General features: G+C 43.0%; 1 protein-coding gene across 1 annotated transcript in view; it reads left to right on the top strand.

Moving 5' to 3' along the window:
• CFAP251 (cilia and flagella associated protein 251) overlaps positions 1-24,781 on the top strand; it is a 91,618-nt gene that overhangs the window by 57,158 nt on the left and 9,679 nt on the right. The window contains exons 19-20 of the mRNA XM_060192651.1: positions 4,767-4,857; positions 5,077-5,220. Coding sequence (XP_060048634.1) covers positions 4,767-4,857; positions 5,077-5,220 — 235 coding nt within the window. The remainder of the gene's footprint in view (positions 1-4,766; positions 4,858-5,076; positions 5,221-24,781) is intronic.

A 24,781-nucleotide genomic window follows, 5' to 3' on the forward strand; every position in this document is an offset into this window, starting at 1 on the left:
GCTTCCTTGGTGTCATAGCACTTCCCACGTGGTGTCGAGGCTTGAAGGAGGGCCACGCCTCGTTCATATGCTCTGCCTGCTCATTTATTTTCCCTGCTCCCCTGCCACACACACCTATTCTTTTTAATCCCCGCCATTCCAAATCCCAAGATGAGACGAGATTTCCAGTGAGCTTCCATAGACAGATCCCCTTCCCTGTCCCTGATCTGCATCTCTAATCTCCTTCTGTGACCCCCTCTACCACCACCACAATCCTCCCACCTGGCAGTGTCACTGGGAAAAGCTGGAGAAACAGCTCAGAGATATAGTCCTTTCCAAAAGAACAAACTTGATTCTTGACTTCTGGTAAAAGCCCTTTCCAGCTACCAGCTGGCAGATGTGGGAGCTTCCCTTCCTCCCCTGAGCCGAGTGGGCATGGCCAGCACAGAGCTTCAGAACTTGCCCTTGCGACTGACCAGCCCCTGCCTTGGCCCAGAGAGCAGAGCTTGGGGACTTGGGGGTTTGGAAAGTGGAGGGGAGCTCTCTGGAAAAGCATTTCCCTGGTCGGTCCTTGGGACATGCTGTTTGATTCCCCCACGTAGCCCACTGTCTGGAGCCGGGAGGAGTGCACAGCACCCAAGGAGGATGGTCTTCCCTTTTTCATTTTTATCTTCATCTTGGAAGCTGTAATTATGTAGAATGAAAAAAAAAATCACCTATTTTTCCAGTAGCTTTCCTGAGTCTGGCCTTAGTTCAGACTTCTGAGAATTTCAGTTTAATCTGTTGTGGGGGCAAAGAAGTAACACTTCATTGCTGCTTCTGGTGTTTTAATATGTTCCCTACTTCACTGATGGAAAAAATACAACCCCCCTAAAAAAGTACACAAAACAGCATCTCTTTTTCAAGCTCGATCCCTTCTGAAACCAAGCTGTGGGGTGGCGTCAGGATGACCAGCCCTCCTTCCTGGGCCCCACCACTCCCTGCAGCACGTGGGGCTCTTCCCTTATCTACCTCTCTCCCCCAGAACAGGCCACACATGTTCTTCCTTCTCCCCATCTCTGCAAACATGCTATACCACCTCTTATCTCGCCTTGTCTATCCTTTGGTTTAAAACTACTTTTTTAATGGGAAACTGGGGAATGTTATGCATGTACAAACTATTGTATTTACTGTTGAATGTAAAACATTAATTCCCCAATAAAGAAATAAATTTAAAAAAAAATAACTACTTTTTTAAAGAGAGAAACCAGGCCACAATTCAGGCGTATGCAGTGCCAGGGATGGGACCAAAGACTCCACAGATACCAGTCTGTGCTTGACCACTGAACCAATGCTCCAGCCACCCCCTCTTACCTTTTTATGTTCAACCTCACACCCACCTGTAATTGTGCTGCTCTGTCCAGACAAGAGCAGAAAGACTCAGGTTCAAGTCCCTCCTCCCCTACCTACTTGCTGTATGACTTAATAGTACTCTCTGTTTTCTCCAGCTTCTGCTGCTTCTTCTAGCGTTTGCCCTTCTTCCGTAGCCAGTCAACAGCGTCAGGTTGAGCCTGATGTAAGGTTTCGAGACCTCCTTTGAATCTGGAGAGGTGGCAGTCATTGACTATGTGGGTCATAGTCTGTCTGGAGCCGCAGGGGCAGTTCGGGTCGTCTCTGGCTCCCCAGCGATGGAACATAGCGGCGCACCGGCCATGGCCTGTTCGATAGCGATTGAGGAGGGCCCAATCATAACGTGCTAGGTCAAAGCCGGGTGGACGCTTGCAGGGGTCTGTGATGAGGTGTTTGTTCTTTACCTCAGCTGACTGCCAACTCTGTTTCCGAGAGTCTGGAACAGAGAAGTTCAGTGTAGGCGTAGGGGACCAGATTGGGTGACGAGACGTCAAGCGTTGGACAGGGTGGGTGAAGATATCCGCGTATATTGGCAGGTTCAGTTGAGCATAGACGCGGGAAATGAACTTAGATGATGCCGCTTCTGCTTATTTCCTAGAATGCAAATATAAGGCTGGGGAGATAGCATAGTACTTATGCAAAAAAGACTTTCATGCCTGAGGCATCAGAGATCTTAGGCTCAGTCTGCACTGCTACCATAAGCCTGAGCTGAGAAGTGCTGGTGGGGGGGGGAGGGACACTTTAAAAAAGAAATGCAAACACATTTCTGAACACACAGTAGGTTTTCAGTAGATGTGCTCCCCTTTCCTACCATGTGGCCTCAGTTTTGTTATTATTGTTGTTGTTGTTGCAGCTGTTAGGAACCTAACTTTGGCAAAAAGAGGTTTGTACATGAATTTGAAAAAAAAAAAGGGAGCTCGGCGGTAGCGCAGCAGGTTAAGCACAAGGTCTGCAGGTGTCTGTCTTTCTCTCCCTGTCTCTGTCTTCCCCTCCTCTCTCCATTTCTCTCTGTCCTATCCAACAATGATGACATCAATAACAACAACAATAATTACTACAACAATAAAATAAGGGCAACAAAAGGGAATAAATAAATATGTATTTATTTATTAAATAGATATACTATATATATATTTAAGCCATATCTGTGACCTTGGGAGAACCTGGGTACCATTGGAGGGGGTAAGGGTACAGAACTTCGGCGGTGTGAGTGGTGTGATATTACGCCTCCGTTATCTTATTATCGTGTACATCACTATTAAATCATTAATTAAATACATATTTTTAGAAAGGGGGAAGGGAAGGGACTGTACAAGAACACATTTCTGGCAGAGCAGGGCACCCTACATGCTGCTCTCCCCACCCTGCCCAGCTCGGGTGGAGGCTCCTTCTGGGCCGCACTGGATTTGTTCACCCAGTCAGTCCCCACAGTGGTCTCTCCTCAGCTCTGTTTGAACAGGCCATGTCTACTCTCTCTTTCCCTCTTGGGTCACAGTATAGTACTGACTTTCAGCCTTTATCAGGGCCTACACCCCAACCACATGGCTGGAAGTGAACTCACTGCCCTTAGCACCTTTGTGTGTATGGGCAGGTGTGTGTGTGTGGCGGTGGGGGGTGTGTGTGTGGGCCTGGCCTGAAGTCCCCAGAAAGGGGATGAGTATGTACAGGACTTCTGTAAAAGGACAGTTAAAAAGTTTATTTAGTTATTTGAATAGAGACAGAAAAATCAAGGGAGGAGGAGGCAGGGAGAGAGAAAGAGAGATACCTGCAGTACTGTTTCACTGCTCTTAAAGATTTCCCCCTGCACGTGGGGAGCCAGGACTTAAACCTGGGTCCTTGAACATTGTAACGTGTGCACTCAACCAGACTCAACCAGATGAGCACTCAGACCCCCAAGGACAGTTGGGTGATGACCCTATTTCCTTTTATTTATTTATTTTTGCCTCCAGAGTTATTGCTGGGGCTCAGTGCTCCTGCAGGCCATTTTTCCCATTTTGTTGTCCTTGTTGTTGTTGTTATTATTGTTGTCATTGCTGTTGTTGCTGCTGCATAGGACAGAGAGAAATCAAGAGAGGAAGGGAGACAGAGAAGGGGACAGAAAGACAAGACACTTGCAGACTGGCTTCACTACCTGTGAATTAACCCCCCTGCAGGTGGGGAGCCAGGGGCTCAAATTGGGATCCTTACGCCAGTCCTTGCACTTCACACCATGTGCACTTAACCTGCTGTGCGACTGCCCCCCCCCCCTTTTTAATGGTAGAAGAGAAAAGAGAAAGACCATAGCATCACTGCTGCATCGTGTAAGAGTCTCAGTACCCACACCAACAGTGATTATAACCCTAATCACCTTGCCCTAAGCCTTACATGGGCCAGGCCCTATGCAGGTACTTCTGTGCTTTGTTGGGTACCATCCCCATGGCCACCCTGGGAGGCGGGGACTCTGAAAACTGGCACAACGACTTGCCTAAGCCACAGGCTAAGTGGTGGGGCTGAGATTTGCATCTGGGCTTTTCTGCTTGGCTCCTGCCACTTAATATTGCTGGGAGAAACAGGGTGTTTTGTGTCAGATCCTTCCTGTGTATCACTTATTCTCACAACAACCCTGAGCAGCAGGGCAAGTGTACCTTACAGGTGAGGAAGCCAAAGCCCAGCAGACTAAGGTATGTGTCTACTGTCCCACCACTTCAAGCGGTAGAGTCAGGGCTCACTCACATGTTCTTCTGACTCTAGATCTGGCTATTAACTACTTTCCCACTGTAGTCTGCACTGAAGTGTATTTTCATAACCCCACTAAGAGGCTAATGGCCTGATTAGCAGAAATCCAGTTACTGGACTTTTAGAGTAATTTCATAGTATTAGCATTTTGTATGAGGTAAAATTGGTCTTGTACCAAAGTAGGTTTTCTTGCTTTCAAAGTGGCTAATTTTGGAAACTCTGACCCCATGTTAGAGAGTAGAGGGTTATTTTTATCTCACTGGCATAGGTCCCTGGTGTCCTCCGAGCTTCTATGGAAGCAATTAGTGTTGGCAGTCCATCTGTCCCATGCCCCATTCTTTGGCCCTCATTGTGGTGAGTATAAAGTTACAGGTGCAGCTGCTCTGCCAGGGAGAAGGTGGTTCCAGCACTCAAGACCCGCCCCCTGCACTCCCTCAGGAGAGCCTTGCTCCCCAGCAACTGCAGACAAACTGTCAGGCACCTGTCCTGTCATTGGTGAGAGAAGATCCCTGTCATTGAGGCAGGTGCCCTACACCACTGGACTCCATGCTCAGGATTGGGTTTTCCCTTTCCTGCTCATTTGGGGGGACTTTCCTGGCAGGTTTTTGAGGTGCTGATTACACCTGTGCTGTGATGCCCTGAGGAGGTGCTACGCTAACTGAGCCTTTCTCTTGCTGTTCCAGCGCCCTGGATGCAGCTGTTTCTCTTGGGGGCGAAGATTTGACCCCATTTTATGGCCTGGTGGCTGGTGGCAAGGAAGGAAAATTCTACAGGGTAAGTGTCCTCAGAGTTGACACACTTCGGTAACAACTGGTTAAGTCTGTAAAACAAATGTGCCCTGGGGTTAGCCCTCTTGCTTTTTTATTTTTCCCCCAAAGCTCTTTCTCCCATTGAGCTTAAAATGTACTTTTTAGAAAATGTCCTTGAAGTTTTAATGGATCCTTCAGACTTGAGCCAGGCTATGTGTTGCATTTCCATTTTTTCTCTATGCAGGAGCTGGAAGACTACTTTTACTATTCTCAGCTCCGTAGTCAAGGTATCGATACAATGGAAACCAGAAAGGTGTCAGAACACATCTGCTTGGAGGAGCTTCCTTTTGTCATGAGAGCAATTGGCTTTTACCCATCAGAAGAGCAGGTAGGGATCTGTTATTTATTTTTTAAAAATTCTGGAAATACTCATTATAGGTCAAAGTCAAAATTGGACAGTATTTTACACAAATGGATAAGAAAGAGGGTTCTGAACAGGCATATCATATGCACTCCTTAGAAGCAGGCTTTCTGTGAGGATGTTTTTCTTCAGAAAAGTTTAGTATTGGGAAGCACATGGGTTTTGGAGATAGACAGGCTTCCCCTGTCTGGGCAAGGACCAGCCTCCTAGGATTCAGGAAGGCAAGGCCCACAATGCACTTGGCTATACTGGGAATATAGCAGCACTCTGCATACCAGAGTTCTGTAACCCTTTCTCCCAGGAACTGCTTTCACCCAGAGCATGGGAATGGCAGTCCTGAGAGGTGGACATACACTTGAGATGTGGAATTCAGAAGAACTAACCATTCCTCGTGATCCCACAAAATACCCCCAGCTGGGAAATTCTCTGAACAGAAGAACTCTATGGAAAATGTTCAAAAAAGAAGAGAAAAGAAAATGTTCCTCATTCCACACTGTGTAAAACGCAGTTTGGGACTGGAAGATAGCTCACCCAGTGGGTTGTGTTGTTACTATGTCTGAGGCTCTGGGTTTGAGCCCCTACAATTCTGGCAAAATCAAGAATGGCATCAGGGGATCCCATGGATGGTGAGGTGCTCTGTAGTGTCTCTCCTCTCTCTCTCTCTCTCTCTCTCTCTCTCTCCTCAAATAAAAAATGAAAAATCTAGTTCAGGGAGGACACTCAGCAGTGATATCATGGATGTGTAAAGAACTAGGTTCATTTCCTGGCAGCATGCAAAAAAAAATATGATAAAATGCAATATATACTTCACTAAGAAGCATGATCACCTCCAATTCCATCCATTTTGCCCCAAAACACATGATATCATCTTTTAAAACTGTAGAGTAATAGTGCTCCATGGAATATATATCTCATGACTTTTTTTAAAAAAAAATTATCTTGGGAGTTGGGCGGTAGCGCAGTGGGTTAAGCGCACATGGCGCTAAATGCAAGGACTGGCATAAAGATCCCTGTTCAAGCCCACTGCTCCCCACCTGCAGGGGAGTCGCTTCATAGGCGGTGAAGCAGGTCTGCAGGTGTCTATCTTTCTCTCCCCATCTCTGTCTTCCCCTCCTCTCTCCATTTCTCTCTGTCCTATCCAACAACAACAATAACATCAATAATAACTACAAAAAAAAGGGCAACAAAAGGAAATAAAGAAAGAAAAAAGTTATCTTTATTAGATAGAGACAGCTAGAAATTGAGAGTGTGGGGGAGGGGAGTGGTGGCACACCGGGTTAACAGCACATAGTAAAAAAAATTTTTTAATGATATATATATATATATATATATATATATATATATATATATATATATATATATATATATTAAACATTTTATTCATTTACTAATGAGAAAGAGAGAAATAACCAGACATTACTTTGGTACATGTGCTTCTGGGGATCAAACTCAGGACATCATGCTTGAGAGTCCAATGCCTTATTCATTGTGCCACCTCCCAGACCATCAATTTATATTTTTTTCTATCCTGGAATGTTCACACATTCTCATTAGAAAAGATACACAAGGGGCCGGGTGGTTGCGCACTTGGTTGAGAGCATGTATTATAATGTGCAAGGACCCGGGTTTGTGCCCCTGGTCCCCACCTGCAAGGGAAAAGCTTTACGAGTGGTGAAGCAGGGCTATAAGTGTCTTTCTACCTCTCTCCCTCTCTATCACCTCCCTCCCTCTTGATTTCTGGCTGTCTCTAGCCAATAAAGATAATAATAAATACAAAATTTAAAAAACTGTTAAAGATACACAAATTGAAAGAAAGAAGTACTTATGGATCCACTGTGCAGATTTAACGGCTCTTAGTATGTTCATATATATTTGAGTATATGTGTATATATATATATATATATATGTGTGTGATTTTAAAAATTAATTGGTTATCACTTTGAGCATAAAATTCATCCCACATTCTCATTTAATATTAACATTTTTCATTTTATTAACAATCCTTTAAAATACAACTTTTGGGAGTCGGGCACAGTGGGTTAAGTGCACGTGCCACAAAGCGCAAAGACCAGCTTGAGGATCCCGGTTCGAGCCCCCGGCTCCCCACCTGCAGGGGAGTCCCTTCACAGGTGGTGAAGCAGGTCTGTGGGTGTCTTATCTTTCTCTCCCCTTCTCTGTCTTCCCCTCCTCTCTCTATTTCTCTCTGTCCTATCTAACAATGACGACATCAGTAACAACAATAATCACTACAACAACAATGAAAAAACAAGGGCAACAAAAAGGGAAAATAGATAAATAAATAAAAATGCAACTTTTAAGGGGTATATCTTAATTTTTAACACTTTTTCAAATGTATAAAATAGAACTATAGGATGAGAGAGATAATGTAATGGTTATGCAAAAAGACTTTTATACCTGAGACTAGTCCCAGGTTCAATCCTCAGCTCTCTCATAAGCCAGAGCTGAATAGTGCTATGGTCTCTCTGTCTCATTCTTTCTCTTGCTCTCTCATTAAAATAAAGTAATAAGATATATTACAAAGAAAATAGAACTATAAAAGAGAAAACAAGAGTGTCAGTGGTGGAGAGAAAGATAGAAATTGGAGATAATAACAAGGAAGACTTTTTAACACTAGATTCTTTTTTTTAATAGACAACTTTCTTTTGTTTAAAGAATGTATTTATTTATTCATAAGAAAGATAGGAGGAGAGAAAGAATCAGACATCACTCTGGTACATGTGCTGCCGGGGATCGAACTCAGGACCTCATGCTTGAGAATGCAGTGCTTTATCCACTGTGCCACCTCCCGGACCACAACAAGGAAGACATTTTGATGAATTTTTATTTTATTTTTATTAGTGATTTAATATTGATTTACAAAATTACATGTCAACAGGGATATAATCCCATACTATTCCCATCACCAGAGTTCTGAATCCCCCTCAAGCCCCACCATTGCAAGCCACAACAGCTTTCCCAAAGTTGCAGACATGGGTTAACTATCATCTCTACAGCTGTCTACATTTGTACATAATCCCCCCCCTTTTTTTCTCAGAAGTAGTCCTCTCTTCCCCTCCAAACCACACACAACCCTATTACTACATCCAGACGTCCCTGCCTTTTTCCTCCTCTCTCTCTCTCTGGGTCCCAGTGGAGCTGGAGTTCAGAGCCCTTTTATCCTCTTCCTTCTGTCACTTCTCCCCCACTGAGAGTATGGATCAAAATTGTTTTGGGGATGCAGAAGGTAGGAGTTCTGGCTTCTGTAATTGCTTCTCTGCTGAACATGGGTGTTGGCAGGTCAATCTATATCCCTGGCCTGTTTCTGTCTTTCCCTAGTCAGGTAGAGCTCTGAAGGAGCGAGGTTACAGGATATATTGGTGAGGTCATCTATCCAGAGAAGTCAGGATGGAATCATAGTAGCATCTGCAACTTGGTATCTATCTGAGAGGTGGCAGGATATAAAATGAGACAAAATGGTTAATGAATAGGAACCAAAACTCAGAAACAGACCTGATGAGATTAGGGATCATAGGGTGGGAGAAAGCTAGGAAGTCCATTTTAGGCATGTTTCTAGGGGACCATGACTATGGTAGTTTCTGCTTGAGTTTGATAGCTAACATGAAGTTGGATAAAAATCTGTTTTCTTTTCTTTATATTATTTGTTTTATTTTAGTGAGATACATAGGGTGAGAGAGACCAGAGCCCTGCTCAGCTTTGGCTTATGATGGTGCTTGTATTGAAGCAGAGACCTTGGTGTCTAAGGCACGAGAGACTTTTGCATAATCATCATCATGCTGTCTCCCCAGCCCCTCTTTTTCTCTTCTTATTTTACCAGAACACCATTCAGTTCTGGCTGATGGTGATACAATGGATTGAACCTTGGACTTTTGGTGCCTCCAGCATGGGATGTTTTCTGCATAACTGTTTTCTTTTTCTGTGAGTCTGGGAGGCTTTTTAGCTTCTACACATAAATAAGATCATACATTTCTCTGTCTAAATTATTTCATTTATTTAAATTATGTAGCATAATGTCTTCTCCATGTTGTATATGGCAGGGTTTCCCTATTTCAAAAAAACCAAATGATATCCCATTGTGTTTACTTATCATGGTTCTTCATCCATTCATCCATCCATAGACACTTGGCTTGGGGTTGTACCCAGGTCTTGGCTTTGTAAACAGTGCTGCAGTGATATATGTGTGTGAAAAATATATCTTTGTGGTTGTGATTCCATTTCTTCTGGATATATTCCCAGAAGTGGAATTGCTGGGTCATATGGTAGTCCCATTTTTATTTTTTGATGAGCTATCTCTTACATAGAGACTATTTTAATTTACATTCCCACCCATAAGTGTTTCCTTCTATCCACATCCTTACCAACTCTTGTTATTCTCCTGTCTTTGTTTTTTTTTTAATTTAAGAAAGGATAAATTAACAAAACCATAGGGTAGGAGGGGTACAACTCCACACAATTCCCACCACCCAATCTCCATATCCCACCCCCTCCCCCGATAGCTTTCCCACTCTCTATCCCTCTGGGAGCATGGACCCAGGGTCGTTGAGGGATGCAGAAGGTAGAAGGTCTGGCTTCTGTAATTGCTTCCCCGCTGAACATGGGCGTTGACTGGTCGGTCCATACTCCCAGTCTGCCTCTCTCTTTCCCCAGTAGGGTGTGTCTCTGGGGAAGCTGAGCTCCAGGACACATTGGTGGGGTCTTCAGTCCAGGGAAGCCTGGCCGGCATCCTGATGACATCTGGAACCTGGTGACTGAAAAGAGAGTTAACATACAAAGCCAAACAAATTGTTGAGCAACTGTCTTTGTTTTAACATATGGGCAGTGACATATCCTTGTGGTTTTGCATTTCCTTAGTGATCAGTTATGTTGAACACCTGTTCATGTACTTGTTAGTCATTCAAATTCTTCTGGAAGTTGCTTATTTGCTTGCAGCTATATTTTTACTGTTGTATTGAATTATATGACTTATCTTACATATTTTCGGTCTGAACCTTTCATCAGATGTATAATTTGCAAATAGTTTCTCTCATTTCATTTATATGTATATATTCCCTTTTTGTTCCCCTTGTTTTTTTATTGTTGTAGTTATTATTGCTGCTGTTATTGATGTCATCGTTGTTGGATAGGACAGAGAGAAATGGAGAGAGGAAGGGAAGACAGAGAGGGGGAGAGAAAGATAGACACCTGCAGACCTGCTTCACCACCTGTGAAGTGAGTCCCCTGCAGGTGGAAGCCAGGGCTTGAACCGGGACCCTTACACTGGTCCTTGCGCTTCACACCACACACAACTTCCTCATTTCATTCATTCATTCATTCATTCATTCATTCATTCCCTTTCGTTGCCCTTGTTGTTTTATTGTTGTAGTTATTATTGTTGTTATTGATGTTGTCATTGTTGGATAGGACAGAGAGAAATGGAAAGAGGAGGGGAGACAGAGAGGGGGAGAGAAAGATAGACACCTGCAGACCTGCTTCACCGCCTGTGAAGTGAGTCCCCTGCAGGTGGACCCTTACACTGGTCCTTGCGCTTCACACCACACACAACTTCCTCATTTCATTCATTCATTCATTCATTCATTCCATTCCCTTTCATTGCCCTTGTTGTTTTATTGTTGTAGTTATTATTGTTGTTATTGATGTTATCATTGTTGGATAGGACAGAGATAAATGGAGAGAGGAGGGGAGACAGAGAGGGGGAGAGAAAGATAGACACCTGCAGACCTGCTTCACCGCCTGTGAAGCAACTCCCCTGCAGGTGGGGAGCTGGGGACTCGAACCAGGATCTTTACACCAGTCCTTGCACTTTGGTGCCACCTGTGCTTAACCCGCTGTGCTACTGCCCAACTCCCCTCATTTCATTTCTTAATTCATCCTCAGATAATGGACACAGAGATAGTTTTGAGTAATTTGACTGTCAGACATGGTTGTAATCATCTCTCTGTGTATGGTTCATGCTTCTCTCTTACTTTTCTGGGTCAGAATTGAGAATAATTAGAATAACTTAGTCACATAATAAAAATTTTAAGGCCCTATTGCCAAATAGCTTCTAAAAATATAATATTTTACATGTCCACCAATCCTACAATTCAACTAAGACTTGCTATTCACATTGGGGATTTTTTTTTTATTTTAAAATTGTCTAACTTTTCTTGCCACAAGGGTTATCATTGGGGGTTATTATCTACACAATTCCACTGTTCTCTGTGACCAATTTTTTTTTTTTTTTGCTCAACAGTGGAAAGAGAGGAAGGGAGAGATGGGGGAGAGAGGGGAGGGGAGAGAGGGAGGAGAGACACCTGCAGCATTGCTTCATTACTCCAGTAGTTTCCCTCTGCAGTGGGGGATCAGGACCTTGTCCTTGGACATAGTAGTATGTGCATTTTACTGGGTGAGCCACCACCTGGCCCCTAGAGATTTCATACTAATTATATATATATATATTTTTTAAATATTTAATTTAATTTATTTATTCCCTTTTGTTGCCCTTGTTTTATTGTTGTAGTTATTATTGTTGTTGTCGTTGTTGGATAGGACAGAGAGAAATGGAGAGAGGAGGGGAAGACAGAGAGGAGGAGAGAAAGATAGACACCTGCAGACCTGCTTCACCACCTGTGAAGGGACTCCCCTGCAGGTGGGGAGCCGGGGTTCGAACCGGGATCCTTATGCTGGTTGTTGTGCTTTGCGCCACTTGCGCTTAACCCGCTGCGCTACAGCCCGACTCCCACTAATTATATTTTTAAAATAAAAGCTGTGGTCTGAGTAGCTTTTGCTGAATCCTGAGACTTCCCCAGAATCACCTGTTTTGTGAGCTCTGGGTATGTCCAGGAGGTGTCTGCTCCTACTAGCATCTGAAGAGATGAACTTTCAGGATCTATATATCCTTGCTGAGTCTTGAATAAGTACCTTGAAAACCCCAGGGATTCCTTTCAGCTTCTCTAAAAGTCTTTTGTCTAATGCTTGTTTTGTAAAAGTACTTGGCCAGAAATGGAAGCAACCACCAAGAAAGTTTGTGCAACCCACATAAAAGCATTCCTTAGAGCTTTATTTCCAAAGCATGTTCCCTAGTATATTGGCTCACAAAGAAGCTAGCTGCGTCAATGTTCACTTGGAGCAAGTGCTAAAAAAATAATCAGACTCCTGAGCCCTCCCCAAGACCTAGCCAAGCAAAGTCTTCAAGTCTAGGACCTGAGAACAGAAGCCCTATTACTCAGATTCCAGTGGGGGAAAGGACTCTCTTCCACAAGGTTTTGTGAACTCAGTAATCTGCAGGTGTCGGTTCACGCCCACATGAAAGTCACCAAAGGGGGCCAGGGGATGGCACATCTGAAAGAGTGTACATGTTATAATGTGCAAAGACCCTGGTTGAAGTAGCGGGTGAAGTTTCATGAGCTGTGAAGCAGGGCTGCAGGTGTCTTCTTTCTCTTTCCTTCTTTATCTCCTGCTTCTCACTTTCTGTCTTTATCCAAAAAATTAATAAATACAATACAATACAATAAATTACCAAAGTGCCACTGGGGACCCTACATTTCACACTTCCATTAACTGTTGTCTGTTAGTGACCATCCAGTTGTTCTCTGGAGCCAAGATCTGGATTGTGACTAGAATCTCTGGATTTGAATTTTTTTTCTTTTTCTTTTTACCAGAGCACTGCTCAGCTCTGGCTTATGGTGATACGGGGGATTGAACCTGGGACAATGGGGTCTCAGGCACGAGAAATCTGTTTTGCATAACCATTATGCTATCTACCCCTGCCCTCTGGATTTGAATTTTAACTGTAACCACTGCAGACATTATTAGACTTGGCCTTTCTGAACCTTTCCAAGCTCCAGTTTTTCCATCTACAAAATGGAGGGGGTGGGACAGATGAGTGGTGGAGCCCATTGTTTGCATGTTGGGTTTGATCCCTGGCACCAAGATATTTTTTTCTTTTATAATTTTTAATATATTATTTATTTATTTATTTTCCCTTTTGTTGCCCTTGTTATTTCTTTTATTGTTGTTGTAGTTATTGTTGTTGTTATTGATGTCCCCATTGTGATAGGACAGAGAGAAATGGAGAGAGGAGGGGAAGACAAAGGGGGGAAGAAAGATAGACACCTGCAGACCTGCTTCACCACCTTTGAAGCTACTCCCCTGCAGGTGGGGAGCCGGGGCTCGAACTAGGATCCTTAAGCCGGTTCCTTGCACTTCGTGCCACGTGTGCTTAACCCGCTGCATTACCACCCAACTCCCCCAAGACATTTTTTTCTTAATACATAAATAAAATGAGTGTGATAGTAGTACCCAACTTCTAGAACTCTTGTCAAAGTTAATCTGTTTAATATAGTCCTAGGCACACATCAGATGTTTGAAAAATACCATCCACTCTTATTATCTTCATCACTGTATCCTTATCTTTGGATATATGATTATAAAAGACCTTTGGATGAAGGTTTCTCTGATCTCATCATTTTTTGTTGCAATACCCTTTCTAGAACCAGTTTTTCCTTTTCTTTGTTTAATCCAGTACTGGAGAGTATCAACCTCTGTGCCTGCATGACATGACAACTCCACTGCTCCTAGTGGCCATTCTTTCTTTTATTCCCATTCCCTCCTCTTCTCCACACTCCTCTCTCTCTCTGTCTGTCTCTCTCTCTCTTTTCTTTCTTTCTAGTAGAGATACAAATAGAAAGGGAAAGATACTTGCTTCACCATTTGTAAAGTTTCCCCTGTAGTTGAGGAGCTTAACCTCTGGCTCCCTCTCTGTTTCTATTTGTGATTCAAAGAAAAAAGTCCTCTGAGAGCAATAGAATCTTGCAGGTGGGAATCGGGCGGTAGTGTAGCGGGTTAAGTGCACGTGGCGCAAAGTGCAAGGACTGTCATAAGGATCCCAGTTCGAGCCTCAGCTCCCCACCTGCAGGGGAGTCGCTTCACAAGCAGTGAAGCAGGTCTGTAGATGTCTATCTTTCTCTCCTCCTCTCTGTCTTCCCCTCCTCTCTCCATTTCTCTCTGTCCTATCCAATAACAACGACATAAATAATAACTACAACAATGAAACAACAAGGGCAACAAAAGGAATGAATAAATAAATAAATATTTTTTTAAAATCTTGTAGGGATGAAGCCCAGTGAAGCCTAGGAATAGGGGAGGTGGGGGAAGCAAATGGGTGCTGAGGGTCCAGGAATGTAATTATCAAAAGCTTTCTCACTTAGCCTATCAGGCAAAATAATAAGACCTAACCAGCTATCAGAATTTTAATGAGGAGTGAAGGGTACCACTACTCCCCCCCCCTCAAAAAAACACAACACACACACACACACACACACACACACACACACACGGGCCTGAAATGATTTTTGTAAAGTTCCCCCTGACTGTTGTGCGCCTCTTCTCCCTACTGCTAAAATAATGTTTCAGTGCCCCACCGCCCCTCCGTATTCTCTTCCCTTGAACTCTGGGGTTTTTAGTCCACATAAAAATACACTTACACTTTGGAGATGGTTTCCCAGATCCAGATGTGACCACATCTGTGTGCAAACCTTGCTAGTTGATGAGTCCATCTTTATCTGAAGCTATAAAGGGAGAGCTTTTTGATCTCTTGTTTTCATGTCAGATTTATAGTGGTTTCAATAAAACTGCTTTCAGAACTCTGAAATTTATAAAGGCAGGGTTTGTCATGGTTAATGAAACATTTCCTGTTAAGATGTAGCTGTTCCCCTACCCTCAAGAAGTCGCATGCAGAGGCATTCCTGCCTAATAGTGTTTTAACATTTGGTGGCATAAAAGAGTCAGACACAGATTCAAGCCAGCCCCCAAAGGCCATACATTATTTATATTTTTCTTCCATCATTTAACCACCTGGGGAACTGGAGTTTAGTCAGTGTGGTAAACTGAAGCTAAATTAGACAAGACTATAGCCCCACCCCACCCCCCCAGACACAGAACTCCTAACCTCTCCTGTCTTTGATGGAGATGGGGCACTTAGGGCACAGCTAACATGTGGCTAAAGCATGGGCTCCCTTACAAATCTTCATTACATTTTTTGAAAGTTTTTAACATTAACATATATACTTTTTAAAATTATCTTTATTTATTTACTTGAAGGGAGGGAGAGAGAGAAAGAGAAGGAGAGAGAGAGAGGGAGGGAGAGGGAGAGGGAGAGAGGGAGAGGGAGGGAGAGGGAGAGGGAGAGAGAGGGAGAGGGAGAGAGAGGGAGAGGGAGAGAGAGAGAGGGCCAGAAATCAAGAGAAGGGGGAAATAGAGAGAGAAAGAAAAAGAAAAACACCTGCAGGTTCCGGGTGGTGGCACACCTGGTTGAGCGCACATGTTACAATGCGCAATGACCCAGGTTCGAGCCCGCAGTCCCCACCTGCAGGGGGAAAGCTTTGCGAGTGGTGAAGCAAGTCTGCAGGTGTCTCTCTGTCTCTCCCCCTCTTTATCTCCCCCTTCTCTCTAGATTCCTGGCTGTCTCTATTCAATAAATAAATAAAGATAATAATTTTTTAATTAAAAAAAAGACACTTGCAAAGCTTTTCCCTGCAGGTGGTGCCCAGGGAATGGAACCTTGAGCATTGCAACATGTGTGCTACACCAGTGCACTGCCACCCTGCCCCTAACATGTATGCTTTTATTATAATTGGTGCATTATCGTAGTCTATCATTTAATATGTAATATTTGTTATAAATTTATAATAGTACATAGTTGGCATATAATATGTAGTACTGTATGTTTCTGGTGTGTAATGTTAATATTTGACATCTCCAAAAGTTTTTTTGTGTGTCTGTGGTTCCAAGGCTTCACACGTATGTAGTTCTACTGATTCCGAGCCAACTTTCCTTATTTCAGGAGAGAAAGAAAGAGGCACAGCAGCAGCACTCCTCCATCCATGGAGCTTTCCCCAGTGCCATGGTGCTCCCAGGTGGCACTAGGGCTCCATATAACTGTGTTGTCGTTCTCATCAAATAACTAATCTAGACCTTCCACCATGCAATCGACAATTGACCTCTTTCATCCATAAATCTTCATTTTAATTATTTATTTATTTTTTGTTGATATAGGACTTCACTGCTCTGGGTCAACTTTTTTCAGAGAGATGTCAAGAGGCAGACATGAAAGAGAGAAGGAAAGATACCACAACACTGTGGTCTGGGAGGTAGCGCAGTGGGTAAGGCTTTGGACTCTCAAGCATGAGGTCTCGAAATCAGTCCCTGGCAGCACATGGACCAGAGTGATGTCTGGTTCTTTCTCTGTCTTCTGTCATTTCCCATGAATAAATAAATAAAATCTTCAAAGGAAGAAAGAAAGAAAGATACCACAACACCGAAGCTTCCTCCTCAAAGTGTGATCGAGGCCACAATCTTCATTTTTATTTGCCACCAGGGTTATTACTGAGGCTTAGTGCCTGTGCCTAGATCCATAGCTCCTGGAAAACTTTTTTTCTTTTCTCTATTTTCTTTTTTTTTGCCTCCAGGGTTATTGCTGGGGCTCAGTGCCTGCACTAGGAATCCACTGCTCCTGGAGGCCATTTTTTCCCTTTTGTTGCCCTTGTTTTATTGTTGTTGTTGTTCTTATTGTTTTATTGTTGTTATTGCTGTCATTGTTTTTGGATATGACAGAGAGAAATTGAGAGAGGAGGGGAAGGCAGAGCGGGAGAGGAAGATAGACACCTGCAGACTTGCTTTAACGCTTGCAAAAAGACCCCCCCACCACCACAGGTGGGGAGCAGCGGGCCTTGAACCAGTATCCAGTCCTTGAGCTTTTGCAGCATGTGACGCTTAACCCACTGCGCTACCACTTGACCCCTTGACCACTTGACTTGTAAGAGACAGAAAAAGAGAGAAAGTGGCCTGTAGCTCTGCTCCACCACTCTTAATAAAGTTCATCCCACAGACAAGGACCAGAGACTTGAACCCAGGTCCTTGTGCATGGTAACAAGTGCACTCAACTGGATAAGCCACCATCCAACCACAAAATCTATATTTAAATGTTTTTCTTTTTGTTTCATGTGAGAAAGACTTGCTATGTTTATAATGCTTTAGATGGAGTCAAAACTTACAGGTCACCATTTCTATAGTTGACTGTCTTCTCTGTCTATAAATTTAGCTCATCCTGTGGGGTTTTGGAATGGTTTCTGGGGCAGAGCCCACAGCCATGGGTATTCCTGGTCACTTGGACTGTGGGTCTGTTTCGCTTACAGAGCAGTACATATCCTTGACTGGGTTTTGTAGTAACTTTGCAGTAATATGTAAGGCCGCTCCTGGCAGTGAGGTGTGAGCAGATGGGCACTCACAAATGCTGGTCAGATGAATGATTGCATGGTGTTCACTGGCCACATTTGAGCCACAGACAATGAGGAACTCCTGACATCACTATTTGATCCTGGGGTGACTAGAGTAGCCCACCAGTCTCTGTTACGCTCTGACGTTGTCCAGGTATGTATAGAGAATACACAACTGCTGAACCTTTTGTTTGTTTTTTTATTGCCACCAGGGTTATCTGAGGCTCAGTGGCTGATTCTACAAATCCACCACTCTTAGAGACCATTTTTCCCCTCTTTATTTTTCTTTATATTTTTTATTTGATAGGACAGAAAGAAACTGAGAGGGAGGTGGAAATAGAGAATGAAAGAAAAAGAGACACCTGCAAACCTGCTTCACTGCTTGTCACTGCAAAACCCAGTCAAGAATATGTACTACCCTTTACTCAAAACAGACCCGCAGTCTAAGTGACCAGGGACACCCATGGCTGTGGGCTCTGCCCAAAGTGGCATTCCAAAATCCCACAGGTCCTTGCATGTGGTGATGTATGTGGCCCCCACCTGCCTTTTGGATATGCTTCCCTTTGGACTCAGCACGTCTTTCAGGGATGTGTCCTATGAAAAGCTCACATAGTGTGTAATGATCTGCACAAGAAAGATTAAAACAACCTTACTGCTCGTTAACAGGAGATGAGAACACCTGCGCTTAGTAGTCACTCAAAAATGGAAGAAGCTGAACTTGAGAAAAAGCTATTTGGACAGTGTGCTGTTTTGTCCCGTGTGTGACCCAGGTTCAAGCCTGCCCTTCAATGCCTTGAAAGAAGCATTAGTGCTGTGGTCTTTCATTCTCTCTGCCTGTTTGCCTTCTCTCTGTCTTAAAAAAAGGTGGGGGGAGTCAGGTGGTAGCACAGCGAGTTAAGTACACATGGGGCGAAGCACAAGGACTGGAGTAAAGATCCCGGTTTGAGCCTCTGGCTCCCCACCTGCAGGGGAGTCACTTTACAGGCAGTGAAGCAGGTCTGTAGGTGTCTATCTTTCTCTCCCCCTCTCTGTCTTCCCCTCCTCTCTCCATTTCTCTCTGTCCTATCCAACAACAATGACATCAGTAATAACAGCAATCAAACAATACAGCAACAAAACAATACAGCAATAAAACAACAAGGGCAACAAAAGGGAATAAATAAAATTAAATTAAAAAAAAAAAGAAATACCTAGAGTCATGGACTATTCTAATAATTGAGTAACTTGCCTTTTACTTGCCAGACATTGAACCGAAAGCTACATAACTTCTGGTAAATTGAACTAAGTTGATGGGGACAATAAGTCATTGTTTTAAACAAGGCTTTCACAAGTTCCAGGAGAAATTCTTCTGTGACCTCCCTTCTTCTCAGGCGCTTGATGTATTGGGCTGCCGGGAAAATCATGACATATTTTTTTATTATGTTTATTTATGCAAAAATGTGCCATGACTCTTCTGATGTCTGAATACATTACTCATTCAGTAGACATTTCTTTGTACCCCCTAGAATTTCCAGACTCTGAACTAAACTGCTGGGGAAATATGAATAGATACAAGCTATCATTCCTGCTTTTCTTTTGGGACAGACGTGGGCCCAAGAACTAGTGCACACCACTGCCACCCACCCCCCAGCCTCTCCATTGAAAAGTCACAAGCCCCATGATGATTCTTCCTGGCAAAAGCCTTACCTCTGTGAAGCCCCACGGTCTCAGAGCAGTGGTTTCAAAGTTGGGGAACCCCCAGACCAGCAGCATTAGCCTCCTCTAAGGACTTGTAAGGAATGCAAGTTTTGGCCCTCATCCCTGACTTTCAGAATCAGAGACTCTTGGGTGGGCCCAGCAGCCTGTGTTTTTAATAAGCCCACCGGGTCATTCTGGCGCCTGCCTAACTCTGCACCCCTGCATTAAAGCCATGCTTCTCAGCCTGGGTCACATGTTCAAGTCAGGGAGCTGTTAAACCCATAGTCGCTCAGACTCCACCCCAGACAGTTAAATCAGGTTTCTGGGATGAAGCCCAGGACTCAGAATGCCTCAAGCTCCCTAGTGGATTGAACCACTGCCCCGCAGACCATGGACCATGTGACTATGCCAACAAAGGCCACCAGGGTGTTCCTGCAGGTCACCTTCACGTAGGGCCTTGGCAATGCTGTCCCTGACCCCCCTGCTCCACAACCAGAAACTCCTTTCCCGTTCCCAAGTTCAGACTTTGTTTAGACATGCTGCTGAAGCTGCTGTTCAGCCAACACTTGCAAAGCAGGCTCAGAAGAGAAAGAAATGTCGGTTCCTACCTTCCCCCCACCCTTCCTAAGCTGCCAACTTTGTTGGTTGAGCAGTGATCAGTCCTGTGGGGAAAGCCACAGAGGTGACTTACCCACAAAGGGCTTTGTGCTGGAAATGTTCACTGGGTCTGTGTAGCTCCAGGCACCTGGGGGCTCCTTTTTTGGTAAAGAATTTCACTCAACTCTCTGAATTGAGTGAAATCATATATTACAATATGTGTTAATAATATGCATATGCTACTGACATGAAAACTTATGCAATTATAAATTGTAATTCATATTATATGTCATGTATTAATAATTGACAAGGGCACCAAAAGCTTAATAAGCACAAGAATAGCAAAGCTTCTGAGCTTGATAGGTTAGGTTTATATCAAGCACTTGCAGACATTGTCAGTCCATATCTCAAAAACAATCCAACACATTTTGCCACATCACCCCTATTTTCAAGATGAGTAAACTAAGAATGGAGGGTTATAAGTTACTCACCCAAAGTCACAGAGAAAATGGTGAGGCCAGTGTTTATTTTTAGCTCCACTCTCTATTGGTACATAGTAAGTCATAGTGTATGCATAGAATAATACTATTAAAATTATATTCTACACTATGTAAACAACATGCAGCTGATAGTGTCTTATTTATACATTAAATTATGCATAATTTAACATATAAACTTTGCAACATATAACTCAACAAATATTATATATGGAAGTGTTACCATTTAAAGCTACTAACGTAATATCAGTTTTAGATCATTTGTATCCTAGCCAACCATGTTATTTCAGAAGCCCCTGCCTGGAATGTTACATTGAGACTATGTGGCTTCTTTGAAAATAGTGGTGGATTGCTAAGGCATAGTGTTAAAAGGAAAAAAATAAAGATATTAAACTATATCTTTATGATACCAAAATTTCAAATATATACATATATATATTATATGTACAGAAAAAAATACAAAGACAGTATCCCAAATATTTCACTGAAAGCTGTAACTAAACAGTTGGATTGGAGAAAGTTTGCATTTTCTTCTTGCTATTCTAGGCCAAGCCAAGACACAGGGTGCCTTAGACATACACTATCCTTCAAACTGGTCCTCTTCCCATTTTCTTCTGTTTTTATTTTTGGAACAGAGAAATTGGTGACCTACTGACAAATATGGACAAACATAGATTTACATTCTGATTCCTTCCCTCAGATCAAAGTGGAGTTTATGTTCTGGGCAGAAATTACTCCTTGTGTGTGGCTCTCGTACTCTCTGTGAAATTCCAAGTCTCACAGTTTACTGGGAGAGACACTAGTTTCAAATATAGATATTAAAAAAAAAAAAATAAGCAACTCATTTTTAACCCTTTGCAGGCAGAGTTCAGGTTTCTGGGTTTTTGGTCACCTGCAGTGTGCATGAACAGAGACACTGTACACGCTGATGACAGTGGGGAGTGTCTTGTGTACTTATCTTTACCTTTATCTTTCCATGCACTTGCTTGTTATATAGATACCCGCATACCTACCACATCTCTATTTGAGTCCACAGCTGTGCCAGCACCTTTGCTCATTCTAGAGATATTTGAAAATGCAAAAAGTGGGAGTCAGGCAGTAGCACAGCAGGTTAAGCTTAGGTGGTGCAAAGAAAATGCAAAAAGTATGACTTTCCAAATCAGAAAGAAATAAGTTAGGAATCATTTGTGCAGCAGTTGCATTTGTTGGGTGGCTTACATCCTTTTCATGTTCACCTTAAGCTAGTGACTCTTCATTAAGCTTTTTCTTCTCTCTTTCTCTCTCTCTCTCTTTCTTCATCACTGGGGCTTCACCTCTTGGATCAACTTTTTCAGAGAGAGAGAAATAAAGACAGAAAAGTAAAGAGGGAAAGGCACCACAGTACCGAAACTTCCTCCAGTTGGTGGGAGTCCAGCTCATTCGTGGGTGGCACTTATGCTAAAGCAAGCTATGTAGGTGAGCTATTTTGCTGACCTCACCAAGTTATATTTCTTCGAGGAGGAATCATTGAGCAGCCTCAGCATCTTTACGATCAATAAAGTATCCTGAAAAGTGCTGGTCTGGTCTCTCCTTGGCGAGCTCTTGTTTCTCTGTGTTCTTGCAACCTGTTCTTAAAGTTGGGGTCTCTAGCAGTGGAAGTAAATGCAGCACCCCATGCAAAGAGCCCTCCCCCCACCCCATACCTGCAACAACAACTGAAATTTCCTTCAGTGTTCTGGGGGCTGGGTTCAAACCTGGGTCATGCACATGGCAAGGCAGCACACTACCCAAGTGAGCTGTTTCACTAGACCTTTTTACTTTCTTTTGAAGCATAAATCTTTAACTTTGATGATGTCCAGTCTTTCAATTTTTTTTTTCTTCCTCTTCAATTTTCCCTTTGTCATTTTGTGATTTTGGTGTCATGTCTAAAAAAACTTTGCCTAACCCAAAGTTATAAGATTTGGTCCAATTTTTCTTCTAACAATTGTACGGTTTTAGCTTATACATTCAGACCACATATTAATTTCTGTGTATGGTGTAAGGAAGGTTTCTAGATTCATGAATTTTTAAAAATTTCTTTATTGGGGAATTAATGTTTTACATTCAACAGTAAATACAATAATTTGCACATGCATAACATTCCCCAGTTTCCCATATAACAGTACAACCCCCAGTAGGTCCTCTGTCATCCTTCTTGGACCTGTATTCTCCCCCGCCCCACCCAAGATAGATTCATGACTTTATACTGTGGCTCCTCAGCTACTTAGCTCTGATGTAGCACTGTTTGTTAATAAGACTATTTAATTGTGGAACTGACTTGGCACCCTTGTTGAAAATCAACTGGTGATGAAGGAAAGCATTTGTTTCTGGGCTCTTAATTCTATTCCACTAAATTCGATGCCTGTCCTTATGCCCAAAGCACTAATTGCCATAGCTGTGCAGTAAGTTTTGAAATCAGGAGGTATGAGTGTACCAAGTTTGTTCTTCTTTCTCAAATTGTTTTGGCTAGTCTTGGTTCCTTGCAATTTGAGTAGTAGGATTAACATGCCAATTTTTTTTTAAGTATTTTATTTATTTTTGAGAGAGATGCAGAGAGAGAAAGACACAGAGAAACACCAAAGCACTGCTCAGCTCTGGTTTATGGTGGTGCTGGCGATTGAACCTGGGACTTCGGAGCCTCAGGCATGACAGTCTCTTTGCATAACCACTGTGCTAATCTACCCCCACCCAACATGCCAGTTTCTACCAAAAAACAAAAGTCAGCAGGGCTGGGTAGTAGTACAGCTGGAAGAGTACACATGTCACAATGTCAAGGACCTAGTTTTACTCCCCTAGTCCCCACCTGCGGGGGTGGGGAGGCAGGTTTCATGAGTAGTGAAACAGTACATACAGGTACTCTTTTTATCTCCCTCTCAGGTTCCCTCTATCTCCTAATATATATCTGAGATTTTGATAGTAGTATTGGTATCTTAGAAGTGTTAAGTTGTCTAATTCACAAACATGAGATATCTTCTATTTATTTTGAATGACTTTTTTCAATAATATTTTGTTGTTTTTGAGCATGTGTCTTACATTGATAAATGAGCCAGGGAAGTGGTTCAGTACTGGTTCAGCACAGGGCTGTGTGAGGCCCTCTACTTGATCTTCCACACACATGACAGCATGCAGGAAAAGATAGGTGGAATTTTATGGGTGGTAAAGCAGTGTTTTGGTTTGTCTGTCTCTCTCATAAAAATTTAAAATAAACGGGCTGGGGAAGGTTGCTCAGTGGTAGAGCTCATGTTAGAGGCCCTGGGTTTGCTCCCTGGCATTGTATTATAAATATTTGGTAGAATTCAGCAGTAAAGTCACATGGTCCCTGGATTTTATTTTTTCTTTTTCTCTTATTATTATTATTATTACTATTGATAAATCAAGTCTCTTCAGACATTTTAAAAATTTTTACTTATTTTTATTAGAGACAGAGAAATTGAGATGGGTGGGGGAGATGGAGAGGAAGAGAGACACCTGCAGTACTGCTGCACCACTCAAAGCTTCCCCCCTGCAGGTGGGGACCAGGAGCACTCTTTTTAAAATATTTATTTATTTATTTATTTATTTATTTATGTATTATTATTTTGACCAGAGTACTGCTCAGCTCTGGCTTATGGTAGTGCAGGGGATTGAACCTGGGACTTTGGAGTCTCAGGCATGAGAGTCATTTTGCATAATCATTATGTTATCTACCCCTGCCCTTTATTATTTTGGATAAAAATATTTTATTTATTTATTATTTTGGATAGAAATATTTATTATTTTGAAAGGGAAGAGGGAGGTAGAAAGGAAAAGAGAGAGGGGGGCCAGGCAGTAGTGCACCAGGTTAAACGCACATAGTACAAAAACTCAAGGATCCACTCAAAGATCCTGGTTCGAGCCCCCAGCTCCCCATCTGCAGGGGGATTGCTTCACAAGTAGTGAAGCAAGTCTGGAGATGTCTATTTTTCTCTCCCCGTCTCTGTATTTTCCTCCTCTCTCAATTTCTTTCTGTCCTATCCAGCAACAACAATAGCAATTATGGGGGAAAAAATGGCCTCCAGGAGCAGTGGGTTTGAGCCCCAGCGATAACCCTGGAAGCAAACAAAAAAAAAAAGAAGGAGAAGGAGGAGAAGGAGAAGACGAAAGAAAAAGGAGAGAGAGACACCAGGGCCGGGCGATAGTGCAGTGGGTTAAGTGCACATGGCACAAAGAGCAAGAACTGGCACAAGGATCCTGGTCCGAGCCCCCGGCTCCCCACCTGCAGGGGAGTCGCTTCACAAGCAGTGAAGCAGGCCTGCAGGTGTCTGTCTTTCTCTCCCCCTCTCTGTCTCCCCCTTCTGTCTCCATTTCTCTCTGTCATATCCAACAATAATAACAGTAACAATAACAAGGGGAAAATGGCCTCCAGGAGCAGTGGATTCATAGTGCGAGTACTGAGCCCCAGCAATAACCCTGGAGGCAGAAAGAAAGAAAGAAAGAAAGAAAGAAAGA

The sequence above is a fragment of the Erinaceus europaeus genome, chromosome 6, assembly GCF_950295315.1.
Source record: "Erinaceus europaeus chromosome 6, mEriEur2.1, whole genome shotgun sequence".
Taxonomy (NCBI): Eukaryota; Metazoa; Chordata; class Mammalia; order Eulipotyphla; family Erinaceidae; genus Erinaceus; species Erinaceus europaeus.